The sequence below is a fragment of the Haematobia irritans genome, chromosome 1, assembly GCF_050003625.1.
Source record: "Haematobia irritans isolate KBUSLIRL chromosome 1, ASM5000362v1, whole genome shotgun sequence".
In the NCBI taxonomy this organism is placed as follows: Eukaryota; Metazoa; Arthropoda; class Insecta; order Diptera; family Muscidae; genus Haematobia; species Haematobia irritans.
The window spans coordinates 276,797,921-276,823,065 of NC_134397.1; the positions used below are offsets into that span (position 1 = coordinate 276,797,921).

General features: G+C 34.0%; 1 protein-coding gene across 1 annotated transcript in view; it reads right to left on the bottom strand.

Annotated features, from left to right (window-relative positions):
• Positions 1 to 2,372: 2,372 nt before the first annotated feature.
• The window catches only part of beat-VI (Immunoglobulin domain-containing protein beaten path VI), a 142,911-nt gene continuing 120,138 nt past the window's right edge, over positions 2,373 to 25,145 (bottom strand). Inside the window, exons 5-6 of the mRNA XM_075288612.1 lie at positions 6,945 to 7,214; positions 2,373 to 2,919 (exon numbers count right to left, since the gene is read on the bottom strand). Of these exons, the coding sequence (XP_075144727.1) occupies positions 2,458 to 2,919; positions 6,945 to 7,214 (732 nt within the window). The 3' untranslated portion in view covers positions 2,373 to 2,457. The remainder of the gene's footprint in view (positions 2,920 to 6,944; positions 7,215 to 25,145) is intronic.

Below are 25,145 nucleotides of genomic sequence, written 5' to 3' on the forward strand. Positions count from 1 at the left end.
AACTTAATGTTTCTATCATGATTAAAAAGTTAATTGTATCAATTAATTTATTAATTGAAAAAATTTTCAACTTCAATTAACTTTTTAATTGGAAATATTTTGGTGATATTTTTTTCTGTGTAGGAGAAGCTTTGTACACTCAGAAATGTAACCAACATTAATGAGAGGGGATAATCAATCCATCGCTGAAAAACTTGTTGGTGTTCTATCGAAACTGGGGTTGAACTAGTGAATGTTAAGATAATAATCTAAACTTGTTATGAAAACACTTTGTAAAATGATTTTTTTTTTCAATCAAATATGCTTGGGTTTATCTATTGTAAAATTGGATATACATAATTTTACTGTTCATTCCTTATGAGTTTTTCATTTGCAATAAACTTTCACAAATTATAATTTCAAATATCAAGCCACAGTTTTATTATTTATCCCGAAAGGAATACATATATAATTATGAACCACAATTCACTAGTTCAACCCCAAGTTATTTGAATTGAGATTTGAAATCCAAAGGAAGGTATTTTTCTTTGGGTGTATCAGCATACTCTGAACATAAAAAATCATTAGTCATCTCTCAGTTAATCTTTGAAGAATCAAGAAATTAATTGATCCAAATAATTTTTTAATTGAAATGTCTTCAATCATGGAAACGATAGTATCAATTAAAAAATTAATTGAAAGTCAATTAAAAAGTTAATTGATACTATTAATTTTTGTGATTGATTTTTGTTTCAATTAAATGATTTGTTGAATCAATTAAATTTTTAATTGAATACATTTTAAAACTCAATTAAAATTTTAATTGGAAAAATTTTCGTGAAATTTTTTTCTGTGAACAATTCTTAGATTTTTGAAGCTTTAGATTTTAGAATATTATCGTTGATGTAACCATCTTGATCTTCTGATAGAATTCTCAGAGTGTTGCGGTAAAATTTTCTCAACTTTTTGGAGTATTTATTAATTTCAATATGATATTGAAAGTGTAATTTTCAACCAAACTCGAATTTATAACAAACGTTTCAGAGATCATCCCTAATATTTTTTGTTTGCTTTTAAGGAACAATGTTTAGCGACAAAAGAATGCAACGATGATCTAGGTTAGGTTTACGGCAGCCCGTTTTTTCAGGCTCACTTAGACTATTCAGTCCATTGTGATACCACAATGGTGAATTTCTTTCTTATAACGGAGTGCTGACCAGTGAAACCATTTACAGCAGCTTTGAAACACTCGTAAATGACACCAGCATTACTGAGGGGGAATAATCCACCGCTGAAAAACTTGTGTTGTTTGGTCGAAACTGGAATTGAATCTATGACCCTTTGTATTATCCATGGTGGGCATGCTTGTCAAAATTCAAAAATTCCGTTCCCCAGAAAAGAAATCTCTTCTTTTAGTATACCAAAATAAAGAAGTCCTTGTTTATCATGGCTAAGTCCAGACAAATTGTGACTTTAGAGAAGCTTTAAAACCCGGGAACCTGGTATTGAACCTTTGTATAGAAATCTGGGATGTTAAATATTACACCACCGTGGCTCCCTTGAACAGTCTACTTTAAAAGTATTCAAAATATTTGGATAGGATAAAAACATATTGAGAAAAGTTGATCTCACAAGATAAATATAAAAAAATTATTTCCTTGGAATAATATGAATGCTGTATAAATTTAAAAAAACCAACATGATGTAGGGTACATAAATACATTATTGGTTGTGAAATTGTTTATTTAGATGCAATTGTGCTTTTCTGTTTGTTTTTGCTTGTATAGTAAATCAATATTCATATGGTAAAATTATCATAATTTTTATTTGCATGTATGTTCACATTTTTCTCCTCTCATGCGCATAAAATAAATTTTATTAAACAATTTCAACATTTTAATAAAATAATAATAATAACAGAATAATAAACACATCGTTTGTGTGCTGGTGACTTGCTGTTCATTTTATTTATTAAACATAAACAAAAACTTTATCTGACAATAGGCTGGTGGAATACCTCGACTACATTATCCCATTTTATGTGTGGCCAATTGGGATGCTGTGTAACCTTGCAATCGATTTTATTCAGATGGAATCTGAATGAAATAATATTTTGCATATTCATTCAGTTTTTCTTTCGTTATTTTTTTCTTCATTCTCATATAGGTATTATACCATATAGGATCTATTATCTATTTTTGTTTTGTTGTTGTTGTGTTTTTTTTTGCTTTTTATTTATGTTGGTTTGTTTTCATTAATTTCATTATTTACTTATCGCATTGTTGTTTACTTGTTTTTCAATAATTTTATTATAATTATTAGTTTTTTGTTTTTTTTTTATTTTTTCTCTATATAGAACTAATGTATATACGAATGTATGCTCTTTGGTTTAACAAAACAAAAAACAAAAATGAGAAACAAAATGTATATTAATTTTTATTTGTTTGATTTTAGTATTTATAAACAATGGCCATTTGGTCACAGTTGATGAAAGTGGCTATTAAGTGATGGAATCATCGTTGAATCACTTCTTCGAATACTGGGTTGCCTTCGCCTCATTAGATAATGACTGAGACAAAAACCAATTATCAGTGTCAATGGTAGAACGCTTAGTCTACTTGATGTCAGTCCTGGCCCCCTGCCAGTTAAGGCTGAATTGTCGGGATCGCCATTCATTCGTTTGGAACCCTCTAGACCCAAGAGATTTGGAGATATTGTCGTTGGTGGTCCTATACTCAGAAGTATTCGCTGTTGTACATTTTTGTGGAATACATGCAATATGGACACCTCACAGAGTAGTAAAATGCTGGTCTGGTATTTGGGTATGGCCTGAAAGAAGCCTTGTAGTACTTGACTGTGTGGATAAATGTCCAAAGATGATACGGTTCCGGAACCTTCGTTTGTATTTTGTGTAATTCGCTGGAATGGTGTTTTATAAACCTAAAAGCAAAAAATAGAAATAGATATAAACAATTAAAAACATTTTAATTGCATCTATGTGATTATACAAAATGCAAACAGTGAACGAGTTTTTAGTTTTTTTTTTTAAATTATTTTTGCTTACTCTAATGATATAAACTAAAAATGAGAAAACAATTTTTATAAAAATGAGTACAATTTTACTAAATTTGAAAATTTGTGTCAAGTTTACTTAAATTGTGCTAATAAATTATTTGTGAAATGAGTAATTGAGTAATCTTTCTCTTGAACTTCATACAGCGCTAAAGGCATTTAAATCAATTTTAACTTTAATTTTTTCCTTCAGATATGAACTTTTGTTAGACAACAAAAATTAATTATTATTCTTACTAAATCGTCTTCAATTTTAATTTAATTTATAATAAGATATTTTATTCATTTCAAAACTACGTTTTTCGACATTTACGCTTATGTTGTTTTGGAGGTAAATCTAAACCTAAATCTATTATATCCCAGATGCCTTTAATTGTAATGGGTACATTCAAAAACATTATAACGGTAATTATAATGTTTTTGTTACAATTTCTCCAATACGAAATTTTCTTTAACAAATGAAGAAATTATTTTTGTCTAAAAAATGTTCTTGGATACGTCAAAATAGATTTCTTCCAAATTTAATAGCATGCGGACGCAGAGTAAAAAAACACCGTGTGCCAAATTTCAAAGCGGTTAATAAATGCGACCGGAATCCTGTGAACGCCAAATACATTAACGGACGGGCACGAAGGTCTAGATCGACTCAGGAGGTGATTTCTATATATTTTATGGTATATATTTTATGGGGTCTAAAATCAATATTTCTGGTAGGCGCATTTTTATACCATCCACCATAGGATGGGGGTATATTAACTTTGTCATTCCGTTTGTAATACATCGAAATATTGCTCTAAGACCCCATAAAGAATATATATTATGGGTCGTGGTGAAATTCTGAGTCGATCTGAGCATGTCCGTCCGTCTGTTGAAATCACGCTAACTTCCGAACGAAACAAGCTATCGACTTGAAACTTGGCACAATTAGTTGTTATTGATGTAGGTCGGCTGGTATTGTAAATGGGCCATATCGGTCCACTTTTACGTATAGCCCCCATATAAACGGACCCCCAAATTTGGCTTGCAATTGCTCTAAGAGAAGCAAATTTCATCCGATCCGGCTAAAATTTGGTACATGGTGTTAGTATATGGTCTCCAACAACCATCAAAAATTGGTCCACATCGGTCCATACTTACATATAGCCCCCATATAAACCGATTCCCCGATTTAGCTTGCGAAGCCTCTAAGAGAAGCAAATTTCATCCGATCATCTGAAATTTGGTATATGGTGTTAGTATATGGTCTCTAATGAACATGCAAAAATTGGTCCACATCGGTCCATAATTATATATAGCCCCCATATAAACCGATCACCAGATTAGACCTCCGAAGCCTCTTGGAAGACCAAAATTCATCTGATTCAGTTGAAATTTGGTACGTGGTGTTAATATGTGGCCTTAAACACCCATGCAAAAATCGGTCGATAATTATATATAGGCCCCATATAAACCGATCCACAGATTTGACCTCCGGAGCCCCTTGGAAGAGCAAAATTCATCCGATACGGTTGACATTTGGTACGCGATGTTAGTATATGGTACTGGTTGCAGGGTTGGTTCATATCAGTGCATAATTGTATATAGCCCCCATATAAACCGATCCCCAGATTTGACCTCCTGTGCCTTTTGGAGAAGCAAAATTCATCCGATCTGGTTGAAATTTGGTACGTGATGGTAGTATATGATATCTAACAACCATGCCAAAAGTGGTCCACATGAGTCCATAATCATATATAGAGCCCCCATATAAACCGATCCCGAGATTTGGTTTTGGAGCCTCTTGGAGGAGCAAATTTCATCCGAGTCAGTTGAAATTTGGTACATAGTGTATATGGCCGTTCACAACCATGCCTAACTAGTTCCATATCGGTCTATAGTTATATATAGACCTCAGATAAATCGATCCCCAATCACACAAAAATTGGTCCATACCAAGTTCATAATTCTATATAGCCCTCATATAAGCGACCCCCATATTTCAATTTCCATGTCGATTCGTAATTATTTGTAGACTTACCTATACATAAATTTTTTGTCTAATATATACCACGTATGGACTAACTCACAATTTAGAAAACGATGTTAAGAAGTTTTAAGATACCACAACCCAATTAATTCGATTGTGGATGACAGTCTTTCGTAGAAGTTTCTACGCAGTCCATGGTGGAGGGTACATAAGATTCGGCCTGGCCGAACTTACGGCCGTATATACTTGTTTGTTTTGTATCTCAAAGATATTACGAGTATATCCTGACCACTATGTGGTTTAGGGTATAAAAATTAAGTTATATAGAATTACATAAAATTTTTAAATTTTACCACAAATGCGCCCATCTTGAACTTGCACTATATGGCGCTAAAGACATTCTTCCAAGTTTGAACTCTAATTTTTTCATTGAAATTACGAGATGTTCTTTAACAGGTGAATTTGTCGAAAAATATTTACTTATTTTTGTAATATCGGCGTGATGTTAATGTTTTTAATACTGTTTAGTTAAAATCTTCTAAAATTAGTCAAAAGTTTTGTTATATATTATTTTTTTGTTAAAAAAATAATATTTTTCGTGCATGAATCCCCTTTTGTCAGGTTCTGCATGAAGTAATGTATAGGGATCAAATTGGGACCGAATGAGATATAAACCTCTAGTAGGTTCAATCAAATCTGGGGGTCAGTTTAGAAAGTGCTATACGTAAATATAGGGACGGATAAAGCCATGTAATTTTGTACGCCCTGTTTTCGGACTTCGCTTGTCTGGTCGTAAAGATTTTCTACGCCTAATTTGAGCAAGAGAACTCCGTTGGTTATGGCCGATCGTAATAGGTAGAAATATTAATGGATACTGCCAGATCTCCTAAGAATGTCACACTAATCTAAAACGGATATGTTTTATGTGAAATGTTATCGATATTATCGACATATGTTAAAAACGGTATGGCAAACATAATAAGGGTGGTTAAATTGTAAGGGCGATGTTGAATGTGAATCACACCTAAACGCCAAGTTTTTTTCCGAATTTTATTTGACATTTCTTTACTTCAGACTTATTCAATTTGAACCATGGACGTCGTGAATGGGCAGAATGGTTCCAAGAAATGGCAACGGTGGATGGTCAATTTTCGAAGAAAATCATATTCAGTGATGAGGCACATTTTCACCTCAGTGGATTCTTCACCTCAGTGAACAGAATTGCCGCATTTGGGTGAATGAGAATCCAAGAGTGAATGTCGAAAAACCAATGCACCCACAAAGAGTGACTGTTTGGTGCGGTTTATGGGCTGGCGGCATCATCGGGCCGTATTTTTTCCAAAATGAGGCCGGTCAGGCAGTTACTGTGAATGATGTTCGCTATCGTGAGATGATAACGAATTTTTTATGGCCCGAATTGGAAGATATGGATGTGGACGATATGTGGTTTCAGCAGGACGGTGCCACTTGCCACACAGCTAACGAAACAATGGCTCTTTTGCGCAACAAATTCAATGGCCGTGTTATCTCACGTAATCAAGATCATGTGATTTGACACCGTTGGACTTTTTTCTTTGGGGTTATTTGAAAGAAAAGGTGTACGTCGATAAGCCACCAACAATTCAAGAGCTAAAGACGTCATATTAACGGCATAGAACCTCCATTATGCCTCAGCGTCATCGAAAATTTGGACCATCGGATGAAGGTGTGCCACCGAGGTCGCGGCGCCCACTTGGCCGATATTTGGTTCCATACATAATTGGTTCCAATATATCATAATAAAATAAAATTACAATAATTTCCTAAATAGTTTAAGTTTTATTCAAAATCAACATCGGCCCTTGAAATTTTAACCACTCTTTATATAACAACACAAAAGTTTACTACTCAAAACATATCCCTACAAAGAATGTCAAGTTCAACTTACCTTTCTTCCATTAATATACCACGTTATATTTGCCGCTGGATATGAGGGTCCAATCGTGCAGACAGCCTTGAAATAATCATTCGCTGTTATTATCTTCTTTTCAACCTGCATAGTGGGATCATCTTTAGGCAGTTCAATAACTTGCATATGGGCTGAACGAATATCGGTGTGAAATAGGGGAGCATCTTCAGAGACCTCACACTGATAACTGCCTGTTAGTTCACGTGTAACACCTTTCAAGGTGACCGATGTGGCATCCGAATTCAAAAGCTGCAAGTGAAAGGAAAATCAAACCAAAAAAGTGTTGAAAATCATCCGAATATTGCATGAGAGTGAAAAAATATGAATATGAATATAATGGAATTAAAACAGACGAAATATGACGAAAATAACACGCAGCTGAAAATCTGTATTCACCAGCGATAGGATAAATGTCGTTTTTTTATTTTTCAAACGAAGTGCTGAATAGCTCAACAAACACCTGAATTTCATAATCGTAAAACTTATCTGGGTATTTCTATATACATAAATATACACAGATATGTGTGTATGTGTTATTATTTGTATGAACATAAACATAAAAACCTCCATAAATGTCTAGTGCTGATTTGGGTTTTTATAAATGCATTTGCATTTGCGAGCATATATGTATGTTACGTATACTGAATCAAAAAAGTATCCATACAAGCGCCATGTTTTTATACCCACCACCATAGAATGGTGACGGGGGTATAATAAGTTTGTCATTCCGTTTGTAACACATCGAAATATCGATTTCCGACTATATAAAGTATATATATTCTTGATCAGAGAGAAATTCTAAGACGATATAACGATGTCCGTCTGTCTGTCTGGCTGTCTGTCTGTCTGTCTGTCTGTTGTAATCACGCTACAGTCTTCAATAATAAAGCAATCGTGCTGAAATTTTGCACAAACTCGACTTTTGTCTACAGGCAGGTCAAGTTCGAAGATAGGCTATATCGGTCCAGGTTTTGATATAGTCCCCATATAAACCGACCTCCCGATTTGGGGTATTGGGCTTATAGAAATCGTAGTTTTTATCCAATTTGAAATCTAGAGGTATTTTATGACCATAAAGAGGTGTGCCAAAAATGGTGAGTATCGGCCCATGTTTTGGTATGGTCCCCATATAAAACGACCTCCAGATTTGGGGTCTTGGGCTTATAGAAACCGCAGTTTTTATTCAATTTACCTGAAATTGGAAATCTAGAGGTATTGTGGGACCACAAATACGTGTGCCAAAAATTGTTAGTATCGGTCCATGTTTTGGTATGGTCCCCATATAAAACGACCTCACGATTTGGGGTCTTGGGCTTATAGAAACCGTAGTTTTTATCCAATTTGTCTGAAATTGAAATTCTAGAGGTATTTTAGGACCATAAAGAGGTGTGCCGAAAATGGTGAGTATCGGTCCATATTTTGGTATAGCCCCCATATAGACCGATTTCCCGATTTTACTTCTTGGGCTTCTAGAATCCGAAGTTTTTATCCTATTTGCCTGAATTGTATCGGATTAAGTTTTTATCGGTCCATTTGGTAATGCCTCCATATAGACCGACTTCACTTCTTGAAGGCGCACTGATCATGAAAATTGCTTGAAACTTAATGTAAAATTTCCAGATTTTACTTCTACAGATTTAAGATTTCAAATCAAGACGTTATTTTATAATTTTCTTGCACACTTACAAGAGATGTTAACGATTCCTCTAAAACTCAAACAAAAATGGATCTTATAAATCCAGAATCGGTATAGTCCTCATAGGTGAAATCTTTAAATGTATATTCGGGAAGTGTCCTCAAGTCCTCAAGCCATCCTGAAATTTTAAAGGAAACCCTAATATTTGGTTCATGGTGGTGGGTATTTAAGATTCGGCCCGGCCGAACTTAGTACTGTATATACTTGTTTTTTATAAGAACAATATATTTAATTAAAATGGAGCAAAAAACTAAACTACAAATAAAAGTTATGGCATACCATAGCATTATGTTGTGAACAATTTTCGTTTTTTATCGATTTTTTGATAAAGTTTTCTTCATCGATTTCACAGGTTTATTAACCTTACTTTCTTTCTTTACCCAGGGAAGACATTATTGAAGCTTGAATTTCCTTTATTTGTAAAAACTATCATAGTACGGATACGGATTTTTTGATGCAGAAAACCGCTTCTGCTACATGGTTGCTAGTAGGGCTGACATCAAACTAAAATTAGTACAATGTTCTTCGATCCAAAATAACATTTTGCTCTTGTAACATGCTTGAGGTGATCATACTCCTTCTCTGCGTGCACGGAACTTTTTTGATTCAGTGTATGTTATATAGATGTTCGTAGATGTTTTTCTTTTTTTTTTTTTTGTTGTTCGTTATTCAATTTGTTTTTGTCAGCGTAAGTGTTTGCCCCGTTCATTGAAATAAATTCTGTGTTTAAATGGATTTTTTTAGGTGAAGGTATTAAGTTTAAAATTACTCAGATTAAAAAAAGGAAACTTTTTTTATGGGAGCCACCGTGGTGCATTAGTCAGCATGTACATACACCTTGCATTCCTTCTCAATAAGGTTGGTGTTATTCTGAATGTTTGAAAGCTTCTCTTCTTGGGAGCCACGGTGGTGCATTATATTATGTCCCTTTAAATGTAAGATGTACATGCTAACGTGCACCTTGCATTTAAAGGGGCATGGGTTCTATACCAGTTTCGACCAAAGACCAAAAAGTTTAGTCCCTCTCGGTGCGGTTGGTGACATTTCTGAATGCTTCTCTAAGTGACTTCGCCATGTGAGACGCCATTCGGACTGGGCTATAAAAATTAAGCTCCCTTATCATTGGAGTCAGGCAACACTCAGTGATAAAAGAGAAGTTCACCACTACGGTATCAATATTTTCCTTCCTGGTGGTTTCACTGTTTTTTGAGTGTGGTAACAGTCAATTTCTGGAGTAGCTTTCAATATGCAAAATATTAGTAGTTGAAAGTTTAACCGATCGGAAGGAATTTCGAGAACACCATATCTTTATATTCGAAGACCAGATCAACAAGATCTGGTTTTTTGATTTGTGTTGTTTTCAGCTATCCATTCAGCAAATTGATGGTATTTTTCTTAAGCATAGATCCAAGCTTCGTCGGCTCTTCGACGAATAGGGATAGATAAATTATTAAAGCTAGTGTTTAATAATTTCCTTCTTCTTAGCTTTAGTTAAATCGTAATACTTATTTTTATAATAGATAATTTTTACTTTCATTTTAGATATCATAGGATGAATAAAATTTAAAAGCTTTATACCATTTGTAATTTGGACGAAATCAATTTATTTCCTATTTTTGGTTTAAACTTTAAATTAAACTTTTCGAATAATTATTAATTTAATATTTCCCCTTGTATAAGACCCATCATAATATAGCACCGCTAACTCTTCCTATGTGAACGTTATTATTGTTTCAATTTTGCCAGTGACAGGTTTCCCCATTTGTGTGTGTGTGTGTTTTTTTTTTCTTATAGTCTCCATAATCGATAGCATTGTTTTTAATTTGTAATTAAAATTTTGTTAAACAATTTTATCGTCGAGGATAATTGTATTCAAGTGTACGTGCCGTGGCTTGGTTTTATGTTTTATTAACTACGCCAATGCTGGAAGCCATGTTAACATAATAAACTGGCCGTTTAAAAATCTCTGAATACCGTCCATAGTGAACGAGAGTCACTGGCCTAGCAAAGGTTTGCCGAATTCTGACATTGTAATTTATGACCGCCACACTGAGTAGCAACAGCCCGCGGTGACCATCAATGGTCTATATTCCGCCCTCGCAAAAGTGTTGCTATTTATACTTTGAGTACCCAAAAGTACACATATAAAATTTTTAAATTTTCAATTTATGCAAATTATTGTCTATAAATTTAAAGGGATTGTGTGTAAATTTTTGCCGAAAGCCATACCAATGTTAATGTTTAATTTGCAAAGGACTCTGAAGCTGGCGTTGGTGGTGGTTATGGCACGTACAAAGAACGTCGTAACCAGGTGTTGTTGCTAATGATTATACAAAAATTATTATTTTTCCGATTTTTTTTTTGCTTTTTCTGGTTTCGACACGTCTACCTACCATCCAAAAATTAAAGGAGCGCCATTTACATTTGCACGTAGACACAAACAAACACACACTCATTCCGATATGCTCTCGATCGGGCTACATGATTTGGGTCTAAATTGAAAATTTATGTTTTTGAATTTTTGTAACCGCAAATTTTCAATTCGTTCTGCCACCTTTGCGGTGGGGCGAACAATCAGCCAAACCATCTGAATTGAAGAATCGTGGAAAAATGCATGCATGCATTCATGCAAATTATGAGAGCCAACATTTTGAGGAGGAAAAGTGTTTTGAAAAATGTGTCCGCATTTGGCGGTCACACCTGTAATGATTTGCACATACTGTGAGGTCAATATTATATTTTCATTATAATTTCACTTTATATCATTTTATATTTATTTTGAGTTTAAAAAAGTAGTCTGTTCAAGGTTACTAAGGAAAATTGTTTGAAAAAGAAGAAAAAAAGTAGGATAGAAAAAAAAATCAGAGAAAAGATGGATTTCGATTTTGAAACTTGAAATAGAAAGAATTAATATTTGTAAATTGATAAGGATATAATAAGAAGAATTTGGCTTGAAGAAATTAGAAAATATTGAGGAAAAGTATAAAGAAGCCGGAAACGTTGGCGAAAATTGATAATAAATTTCCTTTTTATTACGAATTTGGATGAGCTAAATTTATCCCATACCTCGTGGAGAGCTTATCTTTTGTGAAAAACGTAATAAATTAACATTTTTTGGATTTGGCGAATACAATCGGTTGAAGAGAGGCCAATCTGATCTATTGGACAATCAGTTGGAGATAAGCGAATACGAAATATTGTGCCACAAAAGATACCGAGTTTACGTTCTACATATCAGTCCATTATAATTCCCGAAGTCCTGCACTACTTCTAACGTGTCCTTTACATTGTGGATTTCTTCTACCTTATTATTCTATCGGATCGTTTCAAGATGAGAAGTTTTAGATCTTAAGTTACACTAAATACCATATTTATCTAATATTTATTCTATCCAGTTATGTCCATCGAGCTCTATACAATTGTTAATTATTATTCAGATGACCACAACCCAAATCGTCCGTCAACTGGCCAGATGACTTCGAGGGATTAAGAGGTGAGTCCATTTTTCGTTGCATCCCGTTTTGTATAAGCTCGATACTTATTGCACCACTCGATTACCTTATAAAATTAATATTTTTACATCCATTATTAATTTCAACTACATTTTCATCAATATACGATTTGCCCATTAGTCTCTTTTACATTAAATACCATTATTTTATTCGGAAATTATGTTAATATTGGACTTTTAGATTAATAGATTTATATATATTTATAATGAATTTCTAAATTTGCGTTTTGGTTTCACGAAAGGTAAAGGATGGCGGTTAAGGACACCTTAAAAATGTCCATATCATATAATGAATATGGATTTCTTGGCTTCATGTCATTCGATTTTTTTTTTATTAAATTAGCTACCTCAAAATTTCATTTAAGTTAACGAAGCCAAACTAGTTCTCAGGGAAAGAACTCCCCATGACTGAGCACGGCCGGGGACTATAGGTAGCACTCCCGGGAGGAATAGACCTGGTGGAGAAATTTCGTTACAATACACACAAAAAAATCATTTATTTTGCATTTTTTAGTGTTCACAAAAAAATGTTTAATTGTGGTATTCATAAATTGTATGTAAACGTTTATAAATTAAAACAAGTAAGGAAAGTCTAAAGTCGGGCGGAGCCGACTATATTATACCGTGCACCACTTTGTAGATCTAAATTTTCGATACCATATCGCATCCGTTAAATGTGTTGGGGGCTATATATAAAGGTTTGTCCCAAATACATACATTTAAATACCACTCGATCTGGAAGAATTTGATATACTTCTACAAAATCTATAGACTCAAAATTTAAGTCGGCTAATGCACTAGGGTGGAACACAATGTTAGTAAAAAAAAAAATGGGAAACATTTAAATCTGAAGCAATTTTAAGGAAACTTCGCAAAAGTTTATTTATGATTTATCGCTCGATATATGTGTATTAGAAGTTTAGGAAAATTAGAGTGATTTTTACAACTTTTCGACTAAGCAGTGGCGATTTTACAAGGAAAATGTTGGTATTTTGACCATTTTTGTCGAAATCAGAAAAACATATATATGGGAGCTATATCTAAATCTGAACCGATTTCAACCAAATTTGGTACGCATACACGCAAAAAAATAATTCTTTCCTTCCAAACGAAATTTTAGACAAACAAAGTTCGTTTCTCATTTGCTTTTCGTTGAAAGGAAGTGCATTTGGAAGAAAAGTATATACTTTTTGTGATAAACGTTTATTCTTTTCCAGAATGTAAAAACAATTTCATAAAGACTAACTCAAAAAATTTTTTTCTGGCTAATTGCATTTTCCCTCACATCTTTCTCACTTCCACGAAGTTTTTTAGTTCTTAGCACCTTTTTCTGTAATACCAACAATGTAGAAGAAATTATACGATTTTATAAATTTTTAAATTTTTTTTACCTTTCGCCTGGACGGAGAATCGAACCGCGGACCATGCACTTTGTAAGCCAACACACTAACCACTGAGCTATGTACCTGTTATGGTCATCAATAGATAAATATCCATATAACTTATATTTATATAGCATAGCTTGCGGCGCCCACGAACCGAATAAACAAAGTTTATTTAACAGAAACAAACATTTAGTTTGGCACCGTGGAGCAGTGGTTGCTACGTCCGACTTGCATGCCAAGGGTCGTGGGTTCGATCCCCGCTTCGACCAAAGTTTTTTTTGTTTTTTTTTTACATATATTCCAGATATGTTCGGAAGATTCCGAAAAAATGTTCAACATTACATTGTAGTATATTAAATTTTGAACTGTAAACTGTGTCTTATTAAAGACCTAAAGTCGGAAAAGAACAGTGTTTGATATAAACGAAATGGACTGTGTTGTTGTTTCAAAAATAACTTTTTTTATTGAAAAAATAAAAATTTTGTAACAAACGAATTTTTTTGGTGATAAAAGTTTAAAATTTTCGAAGCAATTCAAAAAACTCTAACAAAAGAAAAACTTTTTCGGTACACGTTTTCCAAACGTTTTTTTTCTTTGCGTGTAGCAACAATGCTAATTCTACTCCCTGTGCAAAATTTCAACTAAATCGGAGTTAAAAATTGGCCTCAGTGGTCATATGAGTGTAAATCGGGCGAAAGCTATATATGGGAGATATATCTAAATCTGAACCGATTTCAACCAAATTTGGCACGCATAGCTACAATGCTAATTCTACTCCCTGTGCAAAATTTCAATCAAATTGGGGTAAAACTCTGGCTTCTGGGACCGTATTAGTCCATATCGGGCGAAAGATATATATGGGAGCTATATCTAAATCTGAACCGATTTCAATAAAATTTGACACACTTGACTATAGTGCTAATTGTTCTTCTTGTGCAAAATTTTAAGCAAATTAAGGTAAAACTCTGGCTTCTGGGGCCATATAAGTCCATATCGGCCGAAAGATATATATGGGAGCTATATCTAAATTTGAACCGATTTCTTCCAAAATCAATAGGGATCTATTCTGAGCCAAAACACATACTTGTGCCAAGTTCTAAGTCGATTGGACTAAAACTGCGACCTAGACTTTGATTACAAAAATGTGTTCACGGACAGACGGACATGGCTATATCGACTCAGGAGCCCACCCTGAGCATTTTTGCCAAAGACACCATGTGTCTATCTCGTCTCCTTCTGGGTGTTGCAAACATATGCACTAACTTATAATACCCTGTTCCACAGTGTGGAGCAGGGTATAAATACTGGTTTAGAATGACGTCGAAATATATACTTTTACATTATATTTATGAAAAGCGAACATTTTGGTTTTTTATTTTCTTTTCGTCGCAACACTTAATTATACATACACAGAAAGGTCAACACAACTAAGAAAATATTAACCCCATAATGCCCCATTTGTTTTGTCAGCTGATTAAATATTCAAAGTTAACGACACAAAAGCAAGAAAACTAAACAAGAAAAATTTATACGGTAAAATGGAGTATATGCTGCAAAGCCTCTTAAACAGATTCAACTTAGCTTTCTTTTTATTTTACCCTTAGTTTTCTTTTTATTTTACCCGGACGAAATCTTGAGTCGATCTAGCCAAATCCGTCCATCCGTCTGTCTGTGAACACATTTTTGTGATCTATGTCGCAGTTGTAGGTCAATCGACTTCAAATTGGTCACAAGTATCTTTTTTTGGTCAGAGAAGAAACCAATTGATTGTGGAAGAAATCAGTTCAGATTCAAATATAGCACCCACATATATCTTTCGCTCGATTTGCACTCAACAATTTAACAGTGTGTTCCAAATTTGATCGAAATCAGCTCAGATTTAGACAAAGCGCCCATATGTACGTTCTTCTGAGTTTGGTCACTCCTAAGTCGATAAATCGCAAAATGTTCTTATACTTTTAATACATATCTATCGACCGATAAATCATAAAGACACTTTTGTGAATTTTATATATCCCATATTTTATGTTTTATGTCTAGAGATTTAATATTTTATAGTGTAAAAAATAGGTTCAGAATTTAATATACGTATGTGGGAATAAAATTTTTTGAGGATTTGAGATTGTATTGAACATGTAGATATACAGAATGGAGCAAAGTATAATATAGTCGGACATGCCCGTTTTTAGAGTTTCCTTGCTTTTTTATTCATGTTTGAATGTAATGAACCATTGAAGTGGAATTTGTACATTAGATTAATCTTGCAAATTCACTTTTATTTAGAGTTTACTATAGGGACTTTATTTGAATAGCGTACTACGATAAATGTTTTTTGGTTTTTCATTGAAGGTCCCACAAATCGAAATTTAATTTTGAGTTAATTATTACCACTTGAGTTTGGAATTTGAAATATTGATGCAGATTCGTTTATTTTTTTTTTTTATTCAACTGGTCCGGTAGTTCCATTTGCTAATATAGGACCACATGTCTATGGCGATATTAACTGCTTTAAATCCTATAAAGAATATTTTAAATCCTAATGTACGATTTATAGAATGCGTTGTTAAATTAATAAAATTTACTGACACTTTGGGTTTTTGACTACCACATAAGAGCAGATGTCTCTCAATTAAACAAAAGTTAACTAACTGATCTTAATAGTTTAGACATAGCGTGTAAATGATTTAAGGAAAAATTACCCAAAAATTGTATTTAGATGAGCCAAGGCAAGATCCTTTTTTCACATTCATCCCGAGGCACAACGACATATGTCAGATAGGATTGCCATATCTAGATGTCATCCTTAAGGTGGATACTAAGTTTGAGCTTCGCCTCTACAACCAAAAAAGAACAAAATTTAAATATTTTTTCATGTACATTTGATGAGAGGTGACTTTTTGATCTGCTGAATTCGTAAATGAGTGTTAAACATTTTTTTATGGAACAGTTTTTGAGATATCCCGTTATTTTTAGTGTTTAGTGTTAGTGTTATTAAGAAAAAGTAACCAAGAAAAATCTATTCTGTCGTTTTTATACCCACCATTAGAGGATGGTGATGGGGATATTCTTGATACCGCAATTTCTTTTCACAGAATTTAAGTTCATAAAGATTTGGGTAAAACTCCAGTTCCAGGAAATGTATTTACAAATTCGATTTGAAACCATTATTACTTCATCTCATTATTTTGAACACTTGGGCGAAATGCAAAAAATTTCTCTAAAATTCAAACAAAAATTTCGTACGATTCCCAAAAATAGTAAGAATGAACTACAATATGGTTCAAATGGCACCACGAAGTTTTCTTTTCTTTTAGTTAATTTTTCTTCTACGAGATGGTGTAATTTCGTGAGTTGCAGTTAAAAAGTATACCAGGACATTACAGTTTCCTGGTTTTAACAACGCTTTGTGGAAATCTCAAAATGTGGAGTATAATTTAGTTCAATTTTCGAAAGAGGTAGTTCATTCTTACTATATATGTTTACTTATTTTTCTATGTGAAGTATTCATAAGTAGAAACAGTAGAACCTCAGAGAGTTTTGAAAGCAAACTTTTATATACATTTGTTTAGATTACAAACATACATTTGTTTAGATTACAAAAGCATAACGAAATAACATTGCTATTATTTAAATAAATAAATTCGTTGTAAGGGTTACACAAAGCCCAATGTAGATCTCAATTCAATGACCATTGAAAACTGCAGTAGGAACATACAACAGTGTCCTTCCATGTTGCTAACCACCAACAAAGCCTTTATCAATTTTCGTTAACTTAATTAAAGCAAATTGAAATTTGGTCAACATTGTCGCCTTTTGCTCTTACGTTTGTCAATGGTGTACAAATTTTTTGTTTCCATTTGTTTAGTCAAATGGCTGGAAAGGGACATGGAATAGGTTTTTGAATTTATGGGACAAATGGTCCTGACATCATCACAGCCCTCATCTCTGTGGGGTATATTTGATGCAAGCATTCATTCACAGCTACCATATGTGATGACTATGAATGTGGTACATAAATGGCCAATGAATTTGTCTCTGTTTTGTTTTGTGTTTTTTTTTGTACCTCTCCATGTAAAGCAAAATATTCGTTCACAAACAAAACGCCAAATAGCACTCGAAAATCTAAAAACTTTTCCACACAAACACAGAAAAAACCCCAATTTTTTTCTAACACACCCACATACACATATGTCAAACCACAACCACATCAGCTTGTAGCCGCAAATGCTAAAAGTGAACCAGAATACATCTTCAGGATATTCACATACCATAATCAGAAATGGGTACATTGAGCACTGAATGAATGATTTGGCCTTACAGTTGGCCATTGTTTTGCAATCTGTGAAAACAATGCAACACACACACACACAATTTAACGCCAAAGGGGTAGTCATCCGTTCGCAATGCATTGTGCTGATGCTGATACTCAGGGCATCGGGGGGAAAATAACAATGAAATTGCATGGCACCATAGCCACATCACAACAACAAAAATTGGAATTGGAAATATGAAAATTAACCTGACAATTGGCAGTAGGAAGAGTTACAGCCCAAGGATATTTTATGATACAAACCTATTTTGAAAAGAAAATCGAAATTATTGCTACGATGGATGAATACTAATGGAAAAAGTTGTAAATGAATGGAAATGGAATTTAAATCTAATTTAACATTGTTTTTCTACCGTAAATATTTCTAAGAGATATGCCACTGAAATAAGCTAAAGTGAATCAGTTTCACGAACATAATGTTCCACTCTCCATATTTATGCAAAAATTTGTGAAAATTTGAGGTGGGAGTTTAATTATATCCGTGATGCTTACATTTTCAGTTAAAACAGTAATCACTTTGAAAATTGTAAAGTTGATTATTAAAAATATTATATTCAGTAAAGAAGTAATGAACTAAAAATTTTTGAGTCCTTTTATTTTGATTTCCGTTTTTATACCCTCCACCATAGGATGGGGGTATATTAAATTTGTCATTCCTTTTGTAACACATCGAAATATTACCCTAAGACCCCATAAAGTATATATATTCTGGGTCGTGGTGAAATTCTGAGTCGATCTGAGCATGTCCGTCCGTCCGTCCCTCCGTCTGTTGAAATCACGCTAACTTCCGAACGAAACACGCTATCGACCGATCCGTCTGAAATTTGGTACATGGTGTTAGTATATGGTCTCTAACAACCATGCAAAAATTGGTTCACATCGGTCCATAATTATATATAGCCCCCATATAAACCGATCCCCCGATTTGGCTTGCGGAGCCTCTTAAAGAAGCACATTTCATCCGATCCGGCTGAAATTTGGTACATGGTGTTAGTATATGGTCTATAACAACCATGCAAAAATTGGTCCACATCGGTCCATAATTATATATAGCCCCCATATAAACCGATCCCCCGATATGGCTTGCGGAGCCTCTTAAAGAAGCACATTTCATCCGATCCGGCTGAAATTTGGTACATGGTGTTAGTATATGGTCTATAACAACCATGCAAAAATTGGTTCACATCGGTCTATAATTATATATAGCCCCCATATAAACCGATCCCCCGATTTGGCTTGCAGAGCCTCTACGAGAAACAATTTTCATCCGATGCGGCTGAAATTTGGTATATGGTGTTAACTGATTCAGTTGAAATTTGGTACATGATGTTAATATATGGCCTCAAACACCCGTGCAAAAATTTATCGATATCGGTCCATAATTATATATAGGCCCCATATAAACCAATCCCCAGATTTGACCTCCGGAGCACCTTGGAAGAGCAAAATTCTTCCCATTCGGTTGAAATTTGGTACGTGATGTTAATATAGGGTATTCAACAACCATGCAGGAATTGGTTCCTATCAGTCCATAATAATATATTGCTCACATATAAACCGATCCACAGATTTGACCTCCGGTGCCTTAGGAGAAGCAAAATTCATCCGATCTGGTTAAAATTTGGTACGTGGTGGTAGTATATGATATTTAACAACCATGTGAGTTGAAATTTGTGGATGACAGTCTTTCGTAGAAGTTTCTACGCAATCCATGGTGGAGGGTACATAAGATTCGGCCTGGCCGAACTTACGGCCGTATATGCTTGTTTGTTTTATAATCGAGCTGATTCCGAATGAGTTCAAAAAAACTGTGGAATTCAGAACACCCAATCAAATAAGGAAACCCTAAAACGAGTTCCATCTTTTATGAATGATTAGTGCAATTTCTCGCTTCTTTGGCATGGAATCAATACCCAACAATTTGTGTTTTTGTTTGGCAGCCTCATTTTACACTTCCATCTTTTTATATTTTTGTTACTGGCAAGGTAGAAAATACCTTCAAATTATGATATTTTCCCCATATATGTATTACCAGATTAGGGCATTAAATCATGTACAGATCGTTCCTGAATCAAGAATAGTAGGATATTCAAGAATAAAAAAGCCTTGAATCCGCTTAAAACAAATTCATTTTGGCTCAAGTTAAGTGCTATTGGGTATAATGTAAGCTTAAATGCGGATTGAATCAAGTACTGATTAGGTTTAAATAGAGTTTCACTTGGCGTACTTAAAAAGAGCACAAACACGATTGTAAATTTCTAAAATTAAGGAATCTGTACTTAATATTTTCGGGATTAAATTAAGAAATTTCTTCTTGGATTTAGAAAATTCGTACTTACTTTCTTTTGACACCGCTACGGCTTGAATCAAGTCAACTTTTCTCTATTAATTTTTTGGGTGTATACCAAGCACTATTTCTGACTGTAAATCTTTAATAACCCACATTTCGAAGTTTAATTATAAAAATTTAATATAGTATATATATAAATATGTAAATTAAAAAAAAATGTGTCTGGTCGGAGCAGGGATTGAACCCACGACCCTTTTCAAGTTAGGCGGACATGCTAAACATTAATCCACGTGGCCAACAAATGTATGTTTCTGTTAAATAATGTTATGTTTGCATTGGCTCGTGGGCGCTGCAAACTATGCTATATAAATGTAACTTTTAACGATAATTGTCTACTGGTGACTATAACAGCTACGTGGATAGTGGGTTGACTTACAAACAGTATGGTCCTTGGTTTGATTCTCCGTCCAGGCGAAAGGTAAAATTAAAAAAAAAAAAACAAGTAAGGAAAGTCTAAAGTCGGGCGGGGCCGACTATATTATACCCTGCACCACTTTGTAGATCTAAATTCTCGATAACATATCACATCCGTCAAGTGTGTTGGGGGCTATATATAAAGGTTTGTCCCAAATACATACATTTAAATATCACTCGATTTGGAGAGAATTTGATAGACTTTTACAAAATTTATAGACTCAAAATTTAAGTTGGCTAATGCACTAGGGTGGAACACAATTTTAGTACAAAAATATGGGAAACATTTAAATCTGAAGCAATTTTAAGGAAACTTCGCAAAAGTTTATTTATGATTTATCGCTCGATATATATGTATTAGAAGTTTAGGAAAATTAGAGTCATTTTTACAACTTTTCGACTAAACAGTCGTACTTTTTATAAAAAACTTTCGTACTTTTTTCTGAAAAATGTTCGAACTTTTAGAAAAAAAATTTATAGTCAAAAGTGCATTTGGTTGTAGTTGCAAGTGTGAAAAATGCCATCACTACTTTACATCTTAAGTTTTTGAATAATTTTTAGTTTTATTGCTTCACTTTTATTCATAGCGTGCTATCACCCAAATGAGAAGTAGCATAGACTTGCATAAAAAATAGAATAAAGGAATACACTCAAGCACATTATAAAAGACAATTTAATGCCGCGAATGGAAATTTTACAACTTCAATGAAACTTCTTCGTTATTTCAAAGAAAATGTTTCGTACTTTTTATGAAGAAATTTTAACGCAGAATGTTTCGTAAAATATTCGTAAAAACTTCTTCACAAAATTCATGAAATATGAAGAAAGTTTCGTTAAAAGTACGAACTTTTTACGAAGAAAAGTTAATGTAGAATGTTTCGTAGAAGTTTCGTATATTCGTAAAATGTTCTTCGTAAAATTTAAGAATATGAATGAAAATTTCGTTATTTTAATGAAGAATTCAGGAAGAATAGTTAATGAAGAATTCTTCGTAAAATTAACGAAGAGAATTCTTTCGGTGTGGGTCCATATTAGTGCATATCGGGCGAAAGATATATATGGGAGCTATATCTAAATCTGAACCGACTTCTTCCAAAATCAATAGGGTTCTATTCTGACCCAAATTAGGAACATGTGCCAAATTTGAAGGCGATTGGACTTAAATTGCGACCTAGACTTTGATCACAAAAATGTGTTCACAGACAGACGGACGGACAGACGGACATGGTTATATCGACTCAGGGTCCCACCCTGAGCATTATTATCAAAGACACCATGTGTCTATCTCGTCTCCTTCTGGGTTTTACAAACATATGCACTAACTTATAATACCCTGTTCCACAGTGTGGCGCAGGGTGTAATTATAAAATTGAATAATTTCTTCAACATTATTTGTATTACAGAAAAAGGTGACAAGAACTAAAAAAAATCTTGGAGGTGAAAATTATGTGGGGGAATGAGCACAATCTTCGTTAGGGAAAATTCTTCCAAGTATATAATATTTTTGGGCTCAAAATGCTTCGAAACATATAATATGTTCACATAAAACAAACATATTAATTTTTCGGCTGTATCCAATAATATGTGCGCTTCCTGCAAAATATGTTTGGAACATATCGTATGTTAGAGAAGCGGTTTTTTTAGGGTGTATGAGTAGGAGACGCCTCCCAAATCAAATATTATTATTCTACTGTTCCCTCAAGAAGTCTTCCTAAGTCTCCTGAAAATTACAGAAATCATTAGTTATCACCCCAACCAATTACCAAATAAATGCGGTGGTCAGTTCTTTCAGAGGATAATAACTGATGCGCACAAATAAAGTTGAGAATGTATGTGTGAGAAAAAATACCTCCTTTTTATAGCCGTTCCAGTGAAACCACTTAGAGAAGCTTTGAAACCCTCAGAAATGTCACCAGCATTACTGAGGTGGGATTATCCAACGCTGAAAAACTTTTTGGTATTCGGTCGATGCAGGAATCAAACCCACGACCTTGTGTATGCAAGGCGGGCATGCTAACCATTGCACTACGGTGGCTCCCGTGCATGACATAATACAAATTCAGTTATTTTATTAATTAACTCTATAAATGCTGATTACAGATCAACAAGGTTTAATCGCATTGGCCACTATTTTTGTCACATGCCAATGGATTGAAATGCTTTTTCACATTCATGATCCTTCCGGTTCATAAAAATTTCAAATTTTAATTTTGGTCCTGAAAATTTCTGACTACTCGACGCTAACATTGTTTTTAAAATGCATATCATGAATAGATTGTAATAGGCGAAATCGTACTAAGTTGTCTCCTATTTGGTGTTCAAGGATTTTTGATATCGAAGGTGGATGGTCGGTCGCTCGGTCGGTTCTATGTTAATTGCAATTGCTGTTGTCATGTTGCACTGAGATGAGTTTGTGTCATTGTGGCTACGGTTGGAAACATTGAGATTTGAATGTAGTTGCTAGTGATGGCATGGCATTCAGGGCCATTGAGAATGTAATGAGGTGTGTGGGGGAGAATGAAAAATCCTTTCATCTTCCACAAATGTTCTTCTACTGTTAGGTGTCAGTGTCACTGTCTCTCATTCTCGGTGAACTCTAATCTCCTGTGACACACAAATATACACTCACACACTCGCCCACATTCTTTAACATATTCATGGTATTTAGAAGGGGGTTTATTGTCTGGGGGTGTTTGTGTGTGTGTGTTTGGGTTTTGTTGTTTTTCCATTTGAATCTAAAATGTGTACTTCAAAAGATTTTATTTTCTGAAATGTGTTTCTTTTTTAATTAATTTTAATGATTCCATTTTCACAGCAATGCCAAAACGTCCAATATCTGCTACTGATGCCTCTTGGGTTCTATGGTTGCCTGCCAGCATTTACATCCAATACTGGTGGCGGCAAGAGAAACATTTAAAATATCAGCTGATGTTGTTATGTTGCCAAGAAACGCGATTTGATGCTGAAGTGTTGATTGCTGTGATTTGTATATTAATATCGTTTTTGCTTCCAGAAAAAATGGAAATTCTATGGATTATTCTGACATTTTGTAGGAGACATTTTTCCAAGTAAATTAATTATAATGAGCTCCAAGTTGACACATAGATGGATATAAGTGTCAGTGTCAATGTTGTGTTTTTTTTGGCTTTTTATGTTGCCAAGGCAAAAGATTACTTTTCATATACGCAATACATTATTTTTCTATTAATGGTAAATTACGTCGACTTTGGTTTGAATAAATTGCAATTGTATGTATTTCAGAGATAGCAAGTTCTTCCAATTTATGAAATAAATTCCAGTTAATGAGACCCCCTTTTATTCCAGCTACCATTTTGTCTTAATTTTTGGTATTTTTACTTTGCATCATGGATAGATTTGTTTGATGTCCTTTTCTTTGATTCAAATATCAAAACATTTTGGGAAGATGGGTTTTCATAGAATTCATGTTCATGTTAAATCCTAAATTTTTTTGTATATCAAGAAATGGCTCCATTAAAATATTAAAAGTTATCATAAAAACCAGAAAGCAACAAATTAATGCAAAAATTAATGTTCACACATTCACACTTGAGAAGGATTAACTCTGTCACATATCCTTGACATGAACGGACACATACAACGAAGAATATACAAAAATATCAAGATTAAAAAAGTTCACAAGCCAACACTGAAAAGGACATTTGCAAAAATGAAAATGTAACTGCCACCATCAAGTGGTTATTCTCTCTAGGAGTTAAGGTAATAGTAGGCAACATAATGGTCGCTAAGAGGCAATCACTTAGTTGCCAAGTAGAATTACCAAAATCTATTCAGATATTTGGGTTTTTTGCTAAAAAGGATAAGGGATATATGGTTTAATCTCAAGGATAGTTATGCTCAGTAGATTGTAGCAACCGCTTATGAAGATGTCTTACAATATGCCTTCTTTAGTCTAATGCGACTGTATTGTATGAATAAGCTTTATTAGAACCCTTCTATCTCCCGTGAAAAGGACATTTTGGGTGATCACATTAGAATTACAATGCTAATTCTAATCCCTGTGCAAAATTTCAACTAAATCGGAGTTAAAATTGGCCTCTGTGATCACATGAGTGTAAATCGGGCGAAAGCTATATATGGGAGCTATATATAAATCTGAGCCGATTTCAATCAAATTTGGCACGCATAGCTACAATACTAAATCTACTCCCAGTGCAAAATTTCAACCAAATTGGGCCACAACTCTGGCTATTAAAACCATATTAGTCCATATCGGGCGAAAGATATATATGGGAGCTATATCTACATCTGAACCGATTTAAATCAAATTTTGCACACTTAACTGCACTACTAATTGTACTCCTAGTGCAAAACTCCTAGTTCAAACAAATTGGGCCAAAACTCGGGCTTCTAGGACCATATTAGTCCATATCGGGCGAAAGATATATATGGGAGCTATATCTAAATCTGAATCGATTTCAACCAAATTTGGCACGCATAGCTACAATGCTAAAT